This window comes from Pantherophis guttatus, chromosome 2 (assembly GCF_059756535.1).
Source record: "Pantherophis guttatus breed Tessera chromosome 2, ASM5975653v1, whole genome shotgun sequence".
Taxonomy (NCBI): Eukaryota; Metazoa; Chordata; class Lepidosauria; order Squamata; family Colubridae; genus Pantherophis; species Pantherophis guttatus.
In genome coordinates this window covers 186,563,092-186,585,248 of record NC_142064.1, presented here as the reverse complement: position 1 = coordinate 186,585,248, position 22,157 = coordinate 186,563,092, and the positions used below count along the sequence as shown (strand labels likewise).

The following is a 22,157-nucleotide window of genomic DNA, read 5'->3' as shown; positions in this document are numbered from 1 at the left end:
TGGGCTTAACATAAAAATAACCCTTTTCTGCTTCTAATCTTTTTTCCTATTTCTTTTTAGTATTATTGTTATTGTTGTTGTTGTTGTTGTATTATTATATTTTCTATAGTTTTTGGATTTTTTAAAGTTTGGTGGGGCCAAAACTGAATAATTAAATTAATCAGATGCCAGCACTTTTTTCAAGCATCTATGAAGCATTGAAAAAAATTAAGGCTGGTTTGATGAAGCAGCCATATCATTTTCAGGCTCCTTTTTTTTCTTTGTACTTTGATAGCAAAGATATGCTTTGCTGACACAGGATTTGAATCATTTATTTCAAATACAACTTCCACTTTATTTAATTTCTGATATTTTACATGCTTCGGAAATCAGTAATCTCCAATACATCAGTTATGATAAATAAAATGAAATAATCTGCATATAAAAATCAATCTGCATATTTAGTTTCTGTTTTGTTCGTTTTGTTCTAGCCCCCTCCTCCACTAGTATTAAAATCTCATGACCAGAAAGTTTTTGCTTGCCATTAACATAATCAATCGGTACAATATTCTTATGATTACAGTGTATTGGTAGGTACATCAATTCCCAAAGGTTACTGTCAAGCATCAATTGGTATCCTAATTCTAACTGATTTGGCAGGTAAAATGTGCAAGTCAGCTAAAATAAACACAGTTGGTGCACAAAATTCACTCTCAGGCAAAAAAAAGGAAGAAGAGCCTCATGCTGTCTCTTTCATTTAATTTACATAATATATATATAAAATTGGATTTATGTACTGCCTTTCTCCCAGGAGCTCAGAATATTTAATTTTCTTAATGTAACAAAATCTCAATATTGTTTCACCATTCTTTTATTATTAATAGTAATAATTTTCTCATAGGTTTCCAACCAAAATGTGAATTTAAATGAAAATGTGTATTTTTCAAAAGTACATTGTCAGATTTCCCTAATTGATTTGATGTTCTACCCTAGAAATCTGTTCAGCTGGCAAAACATATTAAGTTAGCAAAGAGGCCTCTCTAATCATAGTTGTTAGTTGTGTATTATATACAATAATTCTGACATGACTGAGAATAAGTTTCAAAGTAGATGTTGCCTGTTAAATGTTGCTACAGTTAACACTGGTGTTAGAATATAATGTGCACATATTTTTAGAAGTTCACTTTAAAGGAATGTACGTATAACCAAAGCCCTGGGCATCTTTTATGAGGAATATATAATTGAAGAATAAATATATTAGAAGTTCTTGAACTGAAACTTCTATTTTAGAGTATAGGATCTTATGTTGGATATAAATCTTAATGCTTGCTCCAACATAGACTTTAGAAATTTCCCTCTAGTTAAATATTAATTTTCAAATGGAATGAATTTTTTTCATTCCATTTGAAAATTGGATGTCAGTTGTTATTTTGACCAAACTTTCTTTCCAGACTCATGTTAATACATAGTTCAGATTACTGTTTTGTTTTCAGATGTGGGTACAATATAAAGGAGATGACAGCTGGGTTGGTTTCATCTTCTACAAGCGAACCTCTCAGTATCTTTGGGTTGATAATTCATCTTCAGTTTTTCAAAATGCATGGTGAGACTGTTTCTGAAATAAATCAGTTTGGTTGTTATTCAGTCAGTGTACGAGCTTAAGCTGCCATAGAAAGAAAGAAAGAAAGAAAGAGAAAGAAAGAAAGAAAACATAGTGATCTGTCAACTTGTTCTGCTCATTTCTTTTACAGCTGCATAAAATGTAATCATTGTGAATTGCTTTTTATTTTTTACTAAAACGTAAAATGCTTAAAATAAAGTGGTATAATAAGTAAAATGTACTTATTTTCAGAAATTTGGTAGAGAATTTTTTGGTGTCAGTCAGTCCATGGGTTTGTCAATTTGGACAGTCAAAATAGCCTTGCTTATCATACTGCATTTTAATAACAAAAAATAAGATGCAATACAAACAAATATTTTTCCTACGTGGCAAGTCCTTTCCTTTTTTCCTGAAAAGTGAGAAATCAAACCGCCATATTTTTAACTAGTTTCCCAATCAAGCCAAACTGAGAAACTAGTTATCAACTGTGTAACAACCAAGAATATTAAATCAACTTCAAATTTTGGTTTAAATACCTTGGTTTGTTTCAGGGTTAGTAACCACAGCTGTTCAATTAAGATTAAATTAATCTGATTGGGCAATTTAGTAAAGAAGATTGAGTTGTATTACAATTAAAAAAAGATCTGTTCATGTGCTAATTACACTTGGTATGTGATAAATAGAACTAGGCCAGTAACTTTTAGGAACAGAAACAACAATTTCAGAATGGTTGTCTTTTTTTATATAGCTTCAGAACTTTTGAGTTTTCTATGTGGGATGCCACTATTCATTGAGCCAGAATGACCTTTCATTAATCTTATATCATTGTTTGAAGATCATTATCAAACTTATTTTATATTATTAAACTGTGATAGGGTTTAAGAATAACATTTGACAATACTTCTTCTTTATAATTATTGACAGGGTGATTAGGCGAAATAGAAGATACATACCCTCTTATTATGACTGTGGAGTTGCTTTCAAAGATTATCTTTCTGTGGTAGATTGTTCCCATCACAGAAAATGGATCTGCAAAAGAGAAGAAGGTGAATGAAATAATTCATCATAATTTGTTTTTCAAAAAGCAGACTGACAGCTTCTTAATGATTGCAAATTATTGTTTTTCATGATAAATAAAGTGGTATAGAATTATATGTTTTATATGTATAGCTTATAATGGCTTTTAATAGGGATTCAAAGTATAGGTCATTGAACAGTATACCGTTAAGTATACATAGCTGAATCATATGTGTGCTAAATTGAATGCTAATGTGTTTCAGTTACTCATTAGTAAATAGGTGTAGAATATTTTGTTATTTATTATTTTACTCATTTCAGTCAAATAATTTTCCAACAAAATATAGGAATCAGAGCTCACAACTACATATAATAAAATAGAAAAATAAAAACCATTTAAAAACTGCAGTTAAAGCTTGTCCTTGAAACAAAATTAGGAAAAGTCTGGCTGGAGTAAAACCTTCTTTACTGCCTATACAGATACCATAGATGTATATTGTCCCATATACTCCTGTGCAGATACGGATATCCTCAGAGGCAGGGGTGAAATGCTACTAGTTAGGTCCCGTTCGCCCGAACTGATAGTAAAAATGCTACTGGTTCGCCAAATTGGTAGTAAAAAATCTTTTTAAAAAAGTTCCGACGATCAGTTGAGCGACCCACGGTCGTCAGAACTTTTTTTTTTTTTACTTTTTAGGCATTTTTTTACTACCAGCTCGAGTGAATAGGTAGTAAAAAATGCTTTTAAAAAGTAAAAAAAAAGGCTCCAATGATCACAGCTGTGCTCAAAAGTATTACCAAGGCTGATAATGTTCTAGTTCCGTTTATCTTCTAAAACAAACCACGTTCTTCCCACAAGGAACTTCATCTTAGAAAAAAGTAGAACTTCTGGTCTTTCCCTTCCACTAAAGGTGACAAACAGGCAAGTGCTGGAAGATATAAAACAGACATATAGCTGGAAGGCAAAAATCACAAAATTCTGACATACTTATTTTGATCATGTAATGCATTCACACTCACTGGAAAAGGCAGTTGTGCCTGGAATGGTTGGTGGTAAAAGAAAACAGGGCCTCCAGAAACCAAAGTGGTTAGCCACCATCGAAGCAATATGTACTAGAGCATAAAAGAAAGAAGCAGTACAGATTGGAAAATATGGAGGGAGATGGTTCATAGAATTGCTAAGAATCTGATATAATTGGATATCATCATCATCATTAGCAGCAGCAGCAGCAGCAGCATCAGACTGGTTCTAGGCCATTGTAAAAAAAATGTATGATAATCTAATGAGTATCAGTAACCAGTGCAAACTTTAGGAGCATGCTTTCATTTCTTAAATCATGCTAAAGAATAAATAAGTTACCAAGTGATATATTAAAAATAAATTTTCTCTGTATATACATGTATCTATAAAAAAAATTAACTATGTTTGTTTTCCCTTCCCCACCCCCAATTATAAGGTTATTATGCACAGACTATATCTATCCATGCATGAATTGTATGTTGCATATTAACCAGCTGCAAGTTAATTTATTTTCATATTTTATAAAGATGGTTTTATTTAATGGTTGCTTTTATTTTCAACAGTTGTTGATCTCTTTACGGAACATGATGGAAGAGCATTTTATTTTCCTGATGGAGAAACGTCTAAGTATTCTTCCTTGACTGAAGCTAAGCAGGCCTGTTTAGCCTGGGAAACATGTACTGGAGTGACACATTTTGAAAAATATTTCCTCCTGCACAAAAGTATAGACCTATATAATACTAGAGACAAAACAGTCAGAACCTCGATCAAATCAAGTATGCAGTGAAAATATGTATAGGATTCTTTACTATTTGTTTTTGTCTGCAGAGATTAACATAGGCAAGAGATTACTGTATGCTTTCTCTAAATCTGTTGTATGTCACTTACAGCCTACCAAGATTTCCTGTCAGTCTAGGACTGACTTTCCCAAAATAACATAGAGCCTTATTATTATTATAATGGTTTTTTATATTTTTTGCCTCTCTTAGAGAATTGCCAGAATAAATATTGAATGCTTTCGGGATGTAAGCAGCCTGCTGTTCTACCAACAATATTTTAGTAACTTCAGCTATATCAGAAGTGGGGCTAAAAGAGGCAGAGTGGGAGAGGCTGCTCTGGACAAAGGGCAATTCTCAGTAATGAGGATAGGGGAAATGTTAAAGCTTTTCCTTTCTGGCTGTTATTGTGTGAGTGCTCTTTAAATGGATGTATCTATGTGATGTAAGTGAAAATATGTGAGTGCATGTATCATGACTCCGTGTGTGTGTGTGTGTGTGTGTGTGTGTGTGTGTGTGTGTTTCTACAGAATATGTCTCATCCCAAAGAAGTTTACTATTGCAGGTTTCATATGGAAGAGAAAGCAGAGCATCAAGTAACAAAAAATGAAAATGATCATAGCAAACACTACAGCATAATGCCAGATCTATGTGTTAATGATTCAAACAGATTTTATTCTACAATAATTTTATTAAGCAGATTCCTTGAAAAATGTACTCTGATATAACATTTTTTTTTTAATAGTTTGTTCTGCTGGAAGATATGGGGAGACATGTGAGCGTGTGTGTCCCAAGTGTGATGATGATGTACCATGTAACCCACATACCGGGTTGTGTAGTGATAGCGTGTTCTGCAGCAAAAATGATCATTCATTCACTTGCAAAACAGGTGATTTAAGAACTAGCTTTTCTCTTTTCACATCCTTTCTGAATATGATCATAAGACTCCGAATATCCTTAGAACTACGATGTAATTCCTATGATGTAGGAATTTCCTACCTGCAGTTTTGATATTTTTCTGATTTGAACTGAAATTAACAGCTAGAGAAAGTGGCTAAACATACAGAGCAAAATTAAAAGCAGAAAGTTGAAAATGGTTAATGTTTTGTAAAGCCATTAAAACCTGCCTATTCTAAGCCATTTTGGGAACAGATATGGATCCTTAAAAAATAGATCCTGTGTACTTTTGTTTGTTTTTGTTCTTGGACTGATTGTTTTAATTTTCTATATTCAAGAATGGAAGCCATTCAGCATTCTGCTTGGATTGGATTGGAAGGCTCACTTGAAGTAAGATCACTTTGAGTAAGGACATAGTGAACTGAAGGATGTTTCTGAAGAAAGGTGGACAATTGTCCTGCTTTAGGTTTCAACTACACACTCAAACACAGTTTTTATGGAGATCATATATTGTAACCAAGTCTGATTTTAACTGTGTGTTTATATTTTAGGAACCTTGATTGGTGGAAGGTGTCCTGTTGAAGATAATTGGATATATTGGCGTGGCAGCTGTTACTACATCCATAAAGGAGAAAATAAAAAATGGCGACAGGCAAGATATATGTGCAGGCAGTATAGCAATACAGACCTTCTCTGGATAACCAGTAAAGCTGAAAAGGTAAACTGATGGCTTTTGTTTTGTAACAGTGGGTTTTCTAGGAAATTATTTCATTGGGAAATAACACATTTTGAGGTTTTTTTAAATTAATATTCAGTGTTTCAAAAAAATAAATGTTCTCCAATTTCTATCTCTTGTAAGAAATTCCTTCTATCTATATTGCCCAGTGGAACTTATTGGATTGGTCTTAATGGGATTAAATTTTGTACCCATGTGCGATGGTCATACACTGATGTTTCAGATTTAGATATAGAATGGTAAGTTACATGCTTATGTCATAATAGTCCTTAATCAAATAGTTTTTCTAAATAATTTAATTTAAATTTCAGTGAACTCTAATTTATACTCCTTGGTTTATTGAGAACATATTTCCCCTCTGTGTTTATATATTATCCTTTTATTATACTTTTAATATATACCTTTATATATATTATATACTGCTCTAAAAAATAAAGGGAACACAAGCAGAAGACATCCAAGATCTGAATGAATGAAATAGGCTTATTAAATACTTTGTTCTTTACATACAGTAGTTTATACACTGCTCAAACAACTAAGGGAACACAAATCTACTGTATGTAATGAACAAAGTATTCAATAGGGCTGTTTCATTCATTCAGATCTCGGATGTCTTCTGCTTGTGTTCCCTTTATTTTTTTGAGCAGTGTATTTTCATGAGTGAAAATTTAGAAGACTGCAATTTTCCTTGTTGAATCACAAGCTTGAGGTTTTTCTGAGCTGTTTTATTTTATTCTCTATTGCTTTGAAAATCAAGGTTATATAAGAATTCATGGTCAATCTTTTGGAAGTGCTGTGTATATCTCACCGTTCCTAAAGGTTCACTGATAGGAACTGGATGCATCTGGAACAATTTATGGATTTGCAAAAGAAGAGAAGAAGGTAAGGTGATTTGTCTCCAGTGCAGAAGCTCTCAGTATACATACAAACAAGTGATAGGTCATAGATCATAAATCAGACTAACAAATATATTTGAAGACAATTTTCTTTAAATTGTTATGCTCAGTTTGAGCTGTGTATACTTTCTTCCTTTTCCACTCATACAAGTTTGTGAGCCTATATTGGGATTTTTTTATCCCACCCCACCCCAATACCTTGGAACACTACCAAGTAGTTGTCCTTTTCATGTGTTCATCCTATGTCAATCAAAATAAAAACAGCTTGAGCCCTTAATCCACCCTACTTTGAGTAAATTTATTTGTTTTATTTTTATTTTTATTTGATTTATATGCCGCCCTTCTCCGGAGACTCAGGGCGGCTTACAATGCGCTAAGCAATAGCCTTCATCCTTTTGTATATTTATACAAAGTCAGCTTATTGCCCCCACAAACTGGGTCCTCAATTTACCTACCTTAGAAAGGATGGAAGGCTGAGTCAACCTTGAGCCTGGTGAGATTCGAACCTGCAGTAATTGCAGGCAACTGGTCTTAATAACATGGTGCTTTAGACCACTGTACTACCAAGGCTCTTGGTAAATGTCTGATCTTCCTAGTATATTCAAATTAAGGTGGTCTTTGCTTACTGACTGCCTCATTTAACAATTGTTCAAAATTACGGCAGCATGTAAAAATAGTTTTTTCAATCCTTTATGACTGTTGCAGCATCCTGGGGTCACATGATCACCTTTCAGTGCTTTGTAATGTCCGTGCATTTATGAACATTGCAGTGTACCACAATCATGTGATTGTCATTTGTGTCTTTCATAACTGGTTTGCAACAAGCAGAAATAATAGTCAAGGTAGAAGTAAAATCGTAAGTCATGGTCACATGATGTTTAACTTAACAAACTGGAAGGGAAGTGAGGTTGTAAGCCCATCACACTTGTGTGATTTTTCATGTAGTGACTGCAGTGCTTAACAATTAAGTCTTGATCCCTCCCAGTTGCTAAGAGAGGATTGATGCCAGGTTCTCATCCATCATTGCAAATTCCTTTCCTGTTATTTGTCACAAAATGCTTATTGTTTACCATACCCTGTTACTCAAGTTTTTACATTAATATTGTTAATGGTGGTTGTGATTTTATTTGCTTTTTTCCATTTTCTTTTCTTTCATCATGGTGTTTAAGAAACCATCTTTCCTCATTATTCTCTTAATCTAGAATCCAATTTCATTCTTAATTTGTAAATAGTAGCAGAGAACACTTTTTCTCTCATCTCACTATAACTTGACTCAAGTTTATATCTTTGTATCTAGTATTCAGCTTTGAGCCCCTTTTATTTTAAAAATTAAATAGTGCCAACATATTTATGAATTTCTTCTTCCTTTTGCAATTTGGCATACAGACATTTTGAAGATGAAATAATCATGATTGCAATTTTTGTGCCAGAAGAAGTTCAAATGTTTGAATTTCTGTTTCTATTATTGTTATTAAAATCACAAGTTTGATCATAGGTTTTCATCAAAACCATATGCCTCTCTAGATATAATCTTAACATCTAATTTGCCATGATTGTTTAAATCTTATCCCTAAAATCATCTTGCCTTAGAGTAATTGTAATATTCCTAAAATGTGTGATAAAAGTAATCCAAAATTAAAATATTTAAGGAATAACTTACTTAACTAAAATTTGCTATAGGCAACATGGATAATTTTCCAAATCAATTTTGTTCATATTGTAGAAACAAAGGATTTTCGTAAATTTGATGGCTATTTTCTTGGCTTTACCAAAGACAGTAAATTAGTCAACTACACATCATTAAGTGAAGCCTTTCAACATTGTAGAACTGAAGGAAAACATTGTACCGGAATTCAGAGAATAAGAACTATTTATATAACATTACTTGCAAAACGATTGGTGCTTATCATTGGTAACGATGCAACTCTCTATACAGCGTATTTGAAAAGTGGTATGTGTGTCACATTGGATATTTACTTCGGATTTTCTTTTGAGCATTAATATACTATCACAACATGAATCATAATTTGTATAACATACAGTAAGCCTAAGTCGTTGCTGTGGCAAAAAATATGCCCATTTTCCTAGAGATTTTAAAATCTTGATCATTTAATAAGAAGCACATGTTTGCCTGCTGAGACAGGTCCAAGTAATTTGTGATTAGATGAGAGATTATTTTTGCCTTCCAAGGGTAATAGGGCATTTGAAAAGTACATATGCAATTGATTCAATTTCAGTGCTAAATTTTTTTTTTAATTTTTTATTTTATTTCAAATTTATATACCGCACCTTCTCCCAAGGGACTCAAGGCAGTGTACAGCCAGATAAAAACATACAATACAAACATTAAGAACAATTAAAAAAATATGTATTAATTTGGCCCCAGTTTAAAATGACAAACCAATTAAAAAATTAAAAATTTAAAAATATGTTAAGCCAGCCCGGCTTGATGAAAAAAGAAAGTTTTAAGGGCACAGCGGAAGGCACCGAGGTCTTGGATTCTCCTTATCTCAGGGGGCAGCTGGTTCCATAGGGTAGGTGCCCCCACAGAGAAGGCCCTCTCCCTGGGGGTCACCAGCCTACATTGTTTGGCTGATGGCACCCCGAGGAGGCCCTCTCTGTGGGAGCGCACGGGTCGATGGAAGGTTATCGGTAGCAGCAGGTGGTCTCGAAGATAACTAGGTCCTATGCCATGGAATGCTTTAAAGGTGGTAACCAACACCTTGAAGCGCACCCGGAAGACCACTGGGAGCCAGTGCAGCTCGCGCAGGAGCGGTGTTATGTGGGAGCGCCATGCAGCTCCCGTAATTACCCGCGCGGCCGCATTCTGGACCAGTTGGAGCCTCCGGGTGCTCTTCAATTTCAGTGCTAAATGCTCGGGACAGAGGATATTATTGAATTTCCGAATCAATACCATTGATGGTAAAGAGTGCCAGCATGAGCATCCCTACAACTATGTATTAGAAGTTTTTGGATATAGTGAAAGGCTGATAGATGAGCTAGTTTTAGCAGAAAAAAGAGGTCAAAAATTCTCTGCTTGGCTTCATGCTAAGTTTTGTCGTAGTTTATATAGATTTTGGGAGGAAGGCCGCAATGGACCATTTTGGATGTTATACATGAAGAATTGATGTAGCAGTCAGTTAGTGCAAGTTTAGACTAGGGACTCACTCAACTCAAATGTTATGGAGAAGATGGAAATAGATTTAAGATATTTAGGACTACATGATCACAAATCAATTTTCACAATTGCTTTTTTCTAGAACTACATTGTGACAATAGTCTTCCACTTCTTGTTTCAACATTGATCTAGCATACCGTCTATTGCTACTAATTTATGTGTCAGTGCTTAATTTAGAATTGCAGGACAGGTACCGAACTATGAGAATACCAGGAGATACATCAGGACATCAGCAAACTTTAAATAATGTTTATTAATAAAATATTCCCAAGTATATTCACAGCACCGGGGTGGGTGTGGGTGGGGGGCTTCCTCGCTGCAATGCACTCAAGTAACAAGAACAGTTCCAGAATTCAACTCATAAATCAGAGTTGTAGGGCAGATCTTGTAGCCCTTTACCTCATTCTTCCATCCATTGGAATGCTCACCCTGGTATTGGATTGAGTAACCAGAAGGAAATAAATGGTTTTAGAGGATGGGATTACAAATCAGTAAACAGGCACATGAGGAAGATTCTCATTGAAAGGAATGCAACAACAACAGCTGTTTGTTTACTCTATGGGCCCCTCAGGAGTTGAAAGATGGGACCATCAACTTATTAAAGTCAAGGGCAGGATTTTTTCAATTGCAGGCACCAGGTTAAGCCAAACTAATTTAATTACATAAAGTCACAGAGTAGAGCCTATTAACTGGGGTTAGCACTTATAGAGAAGTTCTGTGCCGTGGAGAAAAGTCATGTACAATAGATCCTTTAAACAATTTCTAGGACAGTCTCCACTTGTGGCTAGCTTCATGAAAATGGAAATTTATGATGATTCAAGAGTTTTTCCTTTCACTCTGAGTATTTTGTTGTCTATGTCTGTTATAAAACTTGTGGGGAGAGAGTATAACACTATAATTATAATTCTGGGAGAATTAATTTTAAAAAATTTTCTGGCAGCATGTGCACTGCGTTATTATGGTGCAGAGTGTGGCATGGCTTGCAGTTGCAATGGAAGTGAAAGTTGCAATCCATTAAATGGAGAGTGTGCAGAAAATGAGCAGTGTAATGAAAACCACATAAAAAATTATTGTCAACAAGGTACGCAATTTAATTTTTTTCTCTCCCTTCTATAAATATATCAGAAGGGGGAACCCTGAGCTACAAATATTCCCTTTCGTTGGTATTCTTTGTTGCATTCTTTGTTTCTACTTTATGCCAGTTTGATCTTGCTGCTGTTTTTTGTATACCTTTTTGAGCTTCATATAATCTACCACCTGTCCCCATGAAATTGGCATTAATTCAGTAAAAGAAGTGAAAAGGGTTCAACTGCAACACTTCTGCTTATTTTGATGGTGTTAATTATCCACGTTGTTTCAGGCTTCTAAGACACTGTCTTAAACTGCTTTTTCTGATGTAGCTGAACCAGGGGTGAAATGCTCCCGGTTCGGACCGGATCGTCCATCTGGTAGCGATGGCAGCGGGTGGTTCGGAGAACTGGTAGCAAAAATCCCTGAGCCCCCCCCCCCATGCCCAGCTGAGCCGCATGATCATCAGAGCCTTTTTTTTTTACTTTTCAAAGCATTTTTTTCTACAACCTCTTCCACCGAAAAAATGCTTTTAAAAGTTAAAAAAAAAGCCTCTGATGATCGCACGGCTCAGCTGAGATCTCAGAGGCTTTTCAAAGCATTTTTTTAACCACCTCTTCCCTGGAAGAGAGTGCAGAAAAAAGTGCTTTAAAAGTCTCTCTGACGGTCCCAGCTGAGTTGCCTAATCGTCAGAGAGACTTTTCAAAGCATTTTTTAAAACTATCAGGCAACTCAGCTGGGATCATCAGAGAGACTTTTAAAGCATTTTTTTCTGCAACCTCTTCAGCGGAAGAAGTGGTTAAAAAAATGCTTTGAAAAGACTCTGACGATCCCAGCTGTGTTCCTGATCCGCAGAGGCTTTTCAAAGCATTTTTTTGCATTTGCAGAAAAAATGCTTTGAAAAGTTAAAATAAAAAAAAAATGGCCATGCCCACCCAGTCACATTAGCCCCCATCACCCACCAAGCCATGCCCACAGAACCGGTAATAACAAATTTTACATTTCACCCCTGAGCTGAACTTTTATTTCACAGAGGAAAACTCTTTTCTTTGACATTGCTTTTGATCTTTAGTTATTTTCTGGAAAACTCCCTTATAGTGATCTCAACAAAACCACTGGCTTTCAAGAGCACTAATGTTCTGACACTTAGTTCTGTCTTTATATTCCAGAATCCCACTTGGGTTTCCAAATGCCTGATCACTACTTTTCTTGTATATGCTTTTCTATCTCAAGCTTAGTAAATCTACACAAAACATTTTTCTTCACAAACCGTCTATCTTCTCCTTATTTCCCTTTATGTTGCTTTCACACTATTCAAATATTGAATTCTTTTGTTTACTAATTCTTTTGGTTTGTTCCCCACATGCCAGTATATTGCATTTCTTGTTCCCACTTTGATATTGCATTCTTTTTCTATGTGGCCTCAATTCTCAGCCTTTCACTTTTCTTAACATGGTCATTAAAACATCAGTCTACCATCAAAAAAGGGGAAAAGAAACACGTATTCTTTAGCAATAAACTCTCTACTATACTATTGTTTATAAATATTAAAAATAACACGGAAAAACAAAAAAAGGAAAAAAAGAAGAAATCTCTTAAAACAAAATAGATACTTTATTTGATTTTTTTTAAAGTTCCCCTTTCTTTGATCTCAATTCATATGTAAGCTTTAGAAACCATGCTCTTAATATTTGTATTGGTCTTGTTGCATAATGTGTAATGTACATGAAAACCATTCTTGCATGAATTTAGTTAAACTTTTTATTTTGCCATTGCTGCATATTATCCAGGTTTATGTTCCAAGTTGGATGTTAGTACCTTAAAAGATGACAGACAGAAGACAGACAGACGACTTCGGGCCACTGCTATCTCTCAGCCCAACCTCACAGGGTTGTTGTGGGGAAAATAGAATGTCACCAATGCATGGTGGTGACACTCACCACCTTGTGTTGATATGGACACAGAAACATAGATACATAGGCAAGATAAAAATAAACAATCTTATTGAAAAATATCTCTGTTTTAAAGAAAAGAAAAATCCTTCCACCATCCTTTGCTTCTATCACTTTAAGAGCCTGAAAGTTTCTTATACTTTAAATTATTATTGTCTGTTGCACAGTCAGCCAGTTATTCAGACTGGATTTGGTATTTTTGTCCACTTATTGAGTCCTTTCCAAGGACCTGGGATAGTATTATTTACTCTGAACAGTCACTGTCTCCATCCCCACCCCATTTTTGCATACTGCTGCTTCAGATTTGTATTAGATTCTTTTCATAGAGACATTCTGGGAATCCAGTTTAAAGTACAGTGGGGCACTGCTGACAAATATCCAGTGTAATGTTTTATTTTAATATTATTGTGATATTCCAGTTTATCAAAACACTAAAATCTGCACCGAAGTATGACTGAGGAAGAATCAATAGTTGAAGTGGGACTCTGACAACTTCCTGTCTAATGGCAATTACTTTTCTTCCCTTTATATAACCCCTATGGAGAATTTCATTTAAATAACCAGTTCGGTAGTAAGTTATTTACTATCCTGCTTTCTTAAGTTGACTTTAATGACCCAAATACAATAATATATTAACCACTGAAGGCTACAAAATGCCTCACGAAGCTAGGAAAACTGCATCCCTTCCACCACAATTTTATCTCTAATCTAGTGGACAAGGAGGCATAAGTCCTGGAGTGATGGAGAACCTACTGAATTTTACTGAATCTTTTGAATTTGCTGAAATGGATAGATCAATAATGACTCCAGACCTATTTCTCTATACTCTTGTGCAAGAAGAAATAATGGGCTTTGAGATGCTTGATTGATTCACTGACTTGAAATACCATTACAAGTCAGTATTTACTCTTAGCAACCACAAGGACAGAGTTTCTTCAGGATGATCTATCTCCAACCAGGTCCAACAAGTCTTCCAGCGATGAACCCGCTAACTCTGTAATGGAGTTCATTCACTTTGTTCCTAGTAAATCTCCTTCTTCCCTTTCCTTCCACCTTTCTCAATTTTGTAGACTGTTTCAAAGAATTAGTTTTCCGTATAATGTGTTTGAAGTATTATAATTTCAGCCATTTGTATTTTAAAGAAGTCTGAATTGACTTCTCACTTAAATGCTTCATGAAACTAAGAAAACTGCATCCCTTCCACCTCAGTTCTACCTCTAAGCTAGTGGACAAGGAGGCATGAGTCCCGGAATGATGGAGAACTTACTGGATTTTTGTCCAATGATCCATTTATTTCCTTGACTATTATGTGTTATTTTTCAACAAGCTTTGAAATGAGTAATGGTTAAAATGAAATCAAATGTGTAAAGATTTTGAGAATAATTTAAGGTCGTGATGGTGAACCTATGGCACGCGTGCCACAGGTGGCACGCGGAGCCATATTAGTGGGCACGCCAGCTCAGCTCTGGGGTGCATGCGCATGCCGGCCAGCTGATTTTCGGGCCTTCTGGGCCCACCAGAAGTAGGGAAACAGGCTGTTTCCTGCCTCTGGAGGGCCTGGGGGCGGAGTGGGGAAGGTCCATTTTTCTTTCTTACCTGGCTCCAGATCCTCTCTGTGTATCTGGGAAGGGCGAAAACAGCCTTTCCCACTCCCTTGGAGGCCCTACGGAGGCTGAAAGGGCCCATTACCCAACTCCCGATGGGACAGGAAGTGACGTTTTTTCCTGTCCCCAGCCTCCAGAGACTCCTAGAGAGGCTCCTAGAGACTCCTAGAGAGGTTCTGGAGGCTGTGGACAGCAAAAAATGTCACTTCCTGTCCCACCGAGAGTTGGAAAATGGGCCCTTTCAGCCTCCATAGGGCCTCCAAGGGAGTGGGAAAGGCTGTTTTTGCCCTTCCCAGATACACAGAGAGGATCTGGAATCAGGTAAGAAAGAAAAACGGGCCTACCAGGCCATCATGTGCCAGGAGCGGGGAGGAGGGGGAGGGGGTTGCGCACGCATGCACGTGGGCACGTGACCCTCCCCCGCCCCCGCCCCCCCCCCTCCTGGCACGCAATGGCAAAAAGATTAGCCATTACTGATTTAAGGTTTTCAAACTGGGATAACTATTTTCTTTTAGGAAACTTTTTGCAGTATTCAGAAGCAAAAGAGCAAAGGGATCCTTGGTACTTTCTGATCTTTGTGGTATTGCCAAACTCAGAAGGCACTAAGGGCCCCACAGTTCCACCCTGAGCTACAAATATTCTTTTCTATTGGTACAAAAGAGCAATCTCATGGCAAACTAGTTACAGATTCAAAAACTGATTCAGTCAAGAACAACTCACCAGAAATCATTTAAAACTCATTAATTTCTATATATAAGAAAACAAAATTCTGTGCTATTACATGTGGGGCAGGGGCGGGTTCCAAATCCCGTCGATACCGGTTCGCTCGTGTGTGCACACGCACTCATATGCGGCACTTCTGCGCATGAACAGAAGCTTCTGCGCATGCGCAGAAGCGTCTGAGCGGATGGGTGGAGCCTCCCACTGCCGCTACCAGTTCATCTGATCCGGTGCGAACTGGTAGCAATCCACCACTGATATGGGGAATTGTTTAACAAGAATTACTTCCATCTGATTTTAGACATGAAATATAAGATACCTATAGATTACCACTATGTAGCAATTCATCACATAGATTAGCCCCAATTGTAATTATACTGCTGATGTCTTCCATGTATCAGGTTTTATAGCTTTCAAGATAGATTTCCTGACTTTCAATATAAAGGAATTAAACACTCTACATTGTTTTTATATTGATATTGGTTAACTTAAGCAAAAATATTTTTAAAAGTTGACTTCTTTCAGTTATGACTTTATTGTTGAGTTATTGGATGCACAATTTTATTGTGTTACTGGCTGGTTAAGGACAATTTATTGTACTAGTATTTATAAAACAACAGCAGCAAAACTCTGTAAATCTTGTCTTATTGCTTAGTTGTTTAAATATACTATAGCTGTTTATTTTTCAGATGTAATTCATCTTAAATGTCCACAAGATCGTGGATGGTGGTATTGGAATAACAGCTGTTATTATATAGAACCAGCAAAACTCTTGACATGGGAAGAAGCAAAAAAATTCTGCATGGCTTATCATGAAACTAAACTACTACCAAATCCAAGTGATGAGGAAAAGGTAATGTGTTCTTGGATGTACAACTGGAAGGGCATTTTTACATTTTATAAATCACTGTATTTCATCGAGAAGAACAGATGTATGAAATACAGTGGATTTTTCTTTGAAGAAAGTAGAACTACCAGCGAGAATGAGCCCTGCCCATGGGATAATAGGGAAGGCTTTTACAGCTTCTTGAAGTAATTTCATCTGCTTCTGGAGATTGAATTAGGCTGACCTAATAAACTATGAGCGTCTTGATCTCTTGTAGGAACAAGAAATTAAGAACTTTATGGGAAGTAGAAACAGATAATTTCAGAGTATTCTTAACTATCTTTATTTGGGTTTTACAGCCAGAAAACTCAGAATACATCAAACATCTTAGATATACACAGAAATAGATAAACCTCAAATATATAGGTGCAAATAAAAAGTAAGCATAACATATAATAAATAACAATAATAGAAAGCAAAGATAACAGCAACAGTAATAGACACCTTTAGTAGGTACAGTCTCAAAACAACTGGAGACCACTTAAATGCCCACCAGCATTGACAAAATCACAGTCAGTCAATTGCAAAAGGTAGATTTACTTGGATCAACTTAATATCAACACCAACAACAATAATGACAGTCACAAAGATTAATATTGTGGGATTCAGAATTTAATATCCTGGAAGCTGTTCAGTCCAAGTTTGTAAGAGCAATCCTGAGATGTATCAGGAATGAAGTCTTATGTTTAGAGTCAGGTTTATTTTTCATGGGTGCCAGAACTTGGTACTATCATTAGTTTCTGGCTCGTCATCCCCCCATCTTCACTGCTTCTCAGGGACTATTTTAAATTAACTTGACTCTGAAGAGCTAATGGCAAACTCCATCTTAATCGAATCGAACAGAACAGAACAGAACAGAACAGAATGTTGACATATTGAAGTTATGCTGATGCTATGCAAATTATTTGTAAAAGAAATAACTTTCTTAATCTGCAGGTGTGGCTAATTACTATGTTAAAGAATGATACATGGATTGAGTCTAAAAGGAGAAAAATGGATATGACAAATAGGTAAGAGAAATTATAATTGTTTACTAATGGAATGCTGGCCAGGTTTACATTTCTGATGAAGGACTAAGACCAGGAAAATGTAATTTCAGGTACACACAAACTCAATAGATTAATTTGGGCTTCTCAGCTTTATCTACCTCTGGGATGTCAAACTTTCGTCACCATGGCGGTGTCACGTGATGTATTGGGACTTTTCCCCCTGTGCTAAACCGGGCATTGACAGCCCTGATCTACCTCATAGGCTTGTTGTTCTTGGAATAACATTTAATAAAGGAATATTTTAAGGGCATTTTTAAACTCCTACAGCTGGATGTAAAAGCTGGATATTTTATAAAAGAATCCTGTTATTAATTTCTGATAATACTACAAAAAGCCATCTGTTCCAACCATTTATCCTAAAACAGATTCATCTGTTAACAGCTGTATAATTTAGTGCACTAAGATAAAAAAACAAATCCCTAAAATGCTTTGAATTTAGTTGAACTAATTTTAATTTATTGTAAGGCTACATTTACAGAATCTTGAAAATCTGAAGGCACATATTTCCCACTGCCACTTTCAACTCCTTGATCCATAAATTTCCCTAATCCATAAAAAGGTTTCCATAATCTCTTGAGTTATAGTAACTATTTTATGGTTTTCCATATTGAGTTTTGGGCTATTTCCACTTCAAGATACCTTGTTATTTCTAAATCATATGCAGAGTTATGTCAGAAGGTTTTCCCTCCAAAAAGGAGCAGCTGAGCATACTGTTCAGGAGATTTTGCTTCAGCCTCTTTACAATTTATACTTTTACTTTTTTCCAAAACTACTCTTTCTTCAAAAACCTTTCATTTAAGTCAATATGTATTATTGCTGACTATTTTTCCCAGTTCCTCAATAGTATTGAAAACATCAATATTTTTTAAATGTCTGTTGTATTCACATGCTTTAAAGCTGAACTATACAACATTATATTATTTTAATTTTCAAATGCCTTCCAAAACTTTCTAAAGGATGCAGTGTTTTCATCGGGAACTGTTTTCTTTTGTTCAACACTAAATCTGCAAGAGAGATTGCGGCATTGGCAGCTTTCTCTAGGATACAGTATAGTCATTTACATTTTGCCAAATGACTGCCTGAATTTTACTCTTCTTGCAGTAGTACAGACCGAATCATTATTCCCATAGCAATGAAACCTGACAACCAAAGTAACCAAACTCTCTGTTTGGTTACTTTAAAACAATCAGGCCTTACCCAGCTAAGAAGCATGTTCTCAGTTGTGCATATAAAACATGGAGAGTACAATGAAGAACTAGTTATTTACCGTATTTTTCGGAGTATAAAACATACTCCCCCCCCAAAGAGGGTGGAAATGTTGGTGCGTCTTATACACCGAATACAGCCATTTTTGGCCTCCTGAAGCGTGCCCCGCTCATCTAATTTTTGCAAAAATTGGGCCCATTTTCTGCAAAAACAGGGTGCGCAGAGGGTTTGGGAGGCCTGCAGAGTGCTTCTGGGGGCCAGGGAGGACAAAAACCTTTTTTTTCTTACTCACCTCTTCGAAATCTTGAATAGGATTTCATGCTAATCAATCTCCTTTTTGATTTTCATACATACGCATACCAGAGTAATGTACTAATCAAGAAGGAACTTGGATCAGAGGTGGTATTCAGCAGGTTCTGACCAGTTCTGGAGAACCAGTAGCGGAAATTTTGAGTAATTCAGAGAACCGATAAATACCACCTCTGACTGGCCCCGCCGCCATCTATTCTCTGCCTCCCAAGTCCCAGCTGATTGGGAGGAAATGGGGATTTTGCAGTAATCTTCCCCTGGAGTGAGGAGGGAATGGAGTTTTTCCCTGCCATGCCTACCAAGCCACGCCCACATAACTGGTAGTAAAAAAATTTGAATTCCACCACTGACTTAAACCCATGTTGAGGTCTACATGGAAAACCTGTGTATGATTTTGAGTTAGTCACACTGTCAGTCGAAACAGTTTTAATGAGAAATATTTGATATTTAATGTTTAATTCAATAAAAAACATTTTGAAATATTTGTGTTTCTGACAAAATATAATTGATATAACTTTTTTGTTGATCATTTATCGGATAGATGGTATGGCACTAAATATATAAACTTTAAAATCACTAAAATCACTTTTCATATGAAATTTAAAGTCAGTATGTTGTCAAATTTCAACATAAAAATGAAACTTAAAAAACTAGAAATTCCATTACTGTATTTTGTTCTGCAAACATTGCTTCAGTCCCATTGAATTTGTTTTTGTGTTTTTTAATATGTATTATTTTGTTTTTAGCCTACTGCTGTTTAAACATTGCTCATCCTTGTTTATCTTATACTTCTAAATTGTAGTAAAGATTCCTATAAACAAGTTCTTTCCACCTGCACCCGAATGAAACAGAAAGGTACTTTTGAAACTGTTACTTGTTCATCCTTGGCCAGCTGGGTTTGTAAAAGAAGCGTAGGTAGGTAAGACGAAGTCAGTTCAATTTTCAATTGTAAATTGAGTTCTTGCTAGAATTAATTTTTGGAGGCTTTGGGATACAAACTGATTTTGATCAAGAAAACGTAGACTAATGTGCAGATGAAAACCAATCTATCAATATTTATAGTTTCCAAATGTCTGGCACAACTCTCAATTTAAAACTGAAACCAAAACAGATTTTAAATGTGTATTTTGAGAGAAAAATATATTTAAATTTTAATCTGAAAACTGGACTTGTTCTAATTTTTCTCTTAATACTGAAGATTTGATTTGTTCAAATTCTTTAAAATGGAAAAGGTAAATATTTCAAAGCAACAGCAAAGATTGAAGAGGAGAGTAGCATTCAAGCATTCTGAGTAAAGTTTTTTACTTTCTCCCTTTAGTCCTATTGCTCAAACAAACAAACAAAATCTCAACTCACTTATAGGATCTTTTTGAAAGCTCTGAACATTGAGGCACTGTTCCTTCCTTAGTGTATGCTATACTTATTCTCAACAGCAGCCATCATCTCAGAAGTGCTGCAGAACACTAGTAGTAGACCCACACGCTGCACAACCAATAACAGCATTGTGTGGATTGCAGTTTATACTCCACTATTGTAATATTTTTATTCTGTTGCCATGCCCAATAGGATAGCAGTAGCAGCAATGACCCCTTCTCCTAGTTGTGTTCCTTTCTGAATGTTCATCTTCCTGCACCTACAGATTGGATTTGCCTAGATTGCCTAGTCTATCATGAACAACATGGAAAGAATGCCTTTCCAGTTAAATCTACTGCTTATTTGATTGTCTCAGTGTGAGAACAACAATATGAATAATTCTGGAAGTGACTTGCCACATTACAGTACATAGGAGTACTTTGAGTAAACTTACTCAAAGTGTTCCTTTCCGTTTTATATGTGTTGCTCAGTGTAAAATGAGTATTGGCTACTGCAGTATCAGCATTAGACAGTTCAGGAAAGCCTTCTCTGCTCTAGCCTCTGCTTAATGGAATATTCCTTCCTTAGAGATTAAAATGGCCCCAACCCTATTGGCTTTTTGTAAGGCTTTAAAAACTTGGCTACATACCTGGGCCTGAGACTCGGAATGTATTAAAAGCCCCATTACTTGGCTTTAGTGTTAACTGATTAATCAGATGGTGTTTCTATTTATTTATTGTATGAACGTTTTACTACTTTAATGTTTTTTAATTGTTTTATAATTCTAGAATTGTAAGCAGCCCAGAGTTACTTGATTGAGTTGGGCGTCTTTAGAAATTGAATAAATAAATGAATAAATAAAATGTGCAATTTTATATTGATGGTTCACATATCTGTGAAGTAATATGTATTTTCATAGAAACACTATGAAAGAGAGAAACATTGTTCTAAGAAAAAAAAAAAGAAATCACTTGAATTGTGTGTTTTTTTAAAAAAATATTTTAGATGCCAACATGTTTTGGGAATACTCTAAAAAAATACTTCTCTTTCCATTGAGCAAAAGAACCTATAAAAATAAGGAATATGCAATGTCAGCCTGTCTTTTAGAAAAAGAATGCACTGGAATTAGTTATTGGAAAAAGAGATATCGACCAGTCAGTGGTAAAGAACTGGTTTCAACTAAATCAAAAGGGGATACTGCATACATAAAAACGGGTAAATGTTCAGTTAATGTAATATATATTATGGTATATATTGTAGTATGATCAAGCAATATAATCTAATCAGACCTATATAACCTGTTATCAGTGTCTCTTTAAGAGGGACAAAATAAAGCTACAATATATAGAAATTGAGAGAAGATAAAATTTATGTCATAATCAAAAGAGACTGAAATCTTCAAAATGGGTGATCAAGTTCTGCCATCTGTCTATGATGTCCTGGAAAAAAAGTGTATTAAAGAAGCAAGAACATAGGAGTAGCGATTAAACCAGTCCACGTCCACAACAAAGCAATTGATCTCAAACTCAGCAGCAATTGGAGTCTGCGACTGCTATGATGGTTGATGATTGAAAATACTTGGCCATTTCAGAATTTTCACCTTCTGCTGGTGGAGATGTTCTCATTCTGAATATGGATTATATTGTACTGATATGTGCTTACCAAGCTGGAATTATGGTTTGAAAAAATATTGTAATTATTGTTTTATTATCAATCATGAAGGACGTCTTAAATGTTGCACAGCCATGCCTTGAGCCTTGTTATTCTTAGTGAGTTATAAATAATATGAACAAGGATATAGAAGGGGTTTCTTATTACATATTTTGAAGGAATAGCCAGCATGATAGAAAAGCCCTGGTTTCTGATTATTGTTGTTTAATGCTAGATCAGCCCATAATAAGGATGCCCTC

At 35.6% G+C, this 22,157-nt stretch overlaps 1 protein-coding gene across 2 annotated transcripts in view; it reads left to right on the top strand.

Moving 5' to 3' along the window:
- The window catches only part of LOC117657019 (uncharacterized), a 119,100-nt gene that overhangs the window by 76,252 nt on the left and 20,691 nt on the right, over nucleotides 1–22,157 (top strand). For both annotated transcript variants that reach the window (XR_015732552.1, XM_034405194.2), the window contains exons 28-40: nucleotides 1,473–1,582; nucleotides 2,504–2,625; nucleotides 4,181–4,393; nucleotides 5,139–5,282; nucleotides 5,842–6,008; nucleotides 6,150–6,265; nucleotides 6,784–6,908; nucleotides 8,646–8,873; nucleotides 11,041–11,181; nucleotides 16,134–16,297; nucleotides 17,267–17,340; nucleotides 19,697–19,809; nucleotides 21,253–21,462. Coding sequence is in view for 1 of the 2 variants with exons in the window: in XM_034405194.2 (XP_034261085.2) it covers nucleotides 1,473–1,582; nucleotides 2,504–2,625; nucleotides 4,181–4,393; nucleotides 5,139–5,282; nucleotides 5,842–6,008; nucleotides 6,150–6,265; nucleotides 6,784–6,908; nucleotides 8,646–8,873; nucleotides 11,041–11,181; nucleotides 16,134–16,297; nucleotides 17,267–17,340; nucleotides 19,697–19,809; nucleotides 21,253–21,462 (1,927 nt within the window). In the remaining variant the exon portion in view is untranslated. The remainder of the gene's footprint in view (nucleotides 1–1,472; nucleotides 1,583–2,503; nucleotides 2,626–4,180; nucleotides 4,394–5,138; nucleotides 5,283–5,841; nucleotides 6,009–6,149; nucleotides 6,266–6,783; nucleotides 6,909–8,645; nucleotides 8,874–11,040; nucleotides 11,182–16,133; nucleotides 16,298–17,266; nucleotides 17,341–19,696; nucleotides 19,810–21,252; nucleotides 21,463–22,157) is intronic.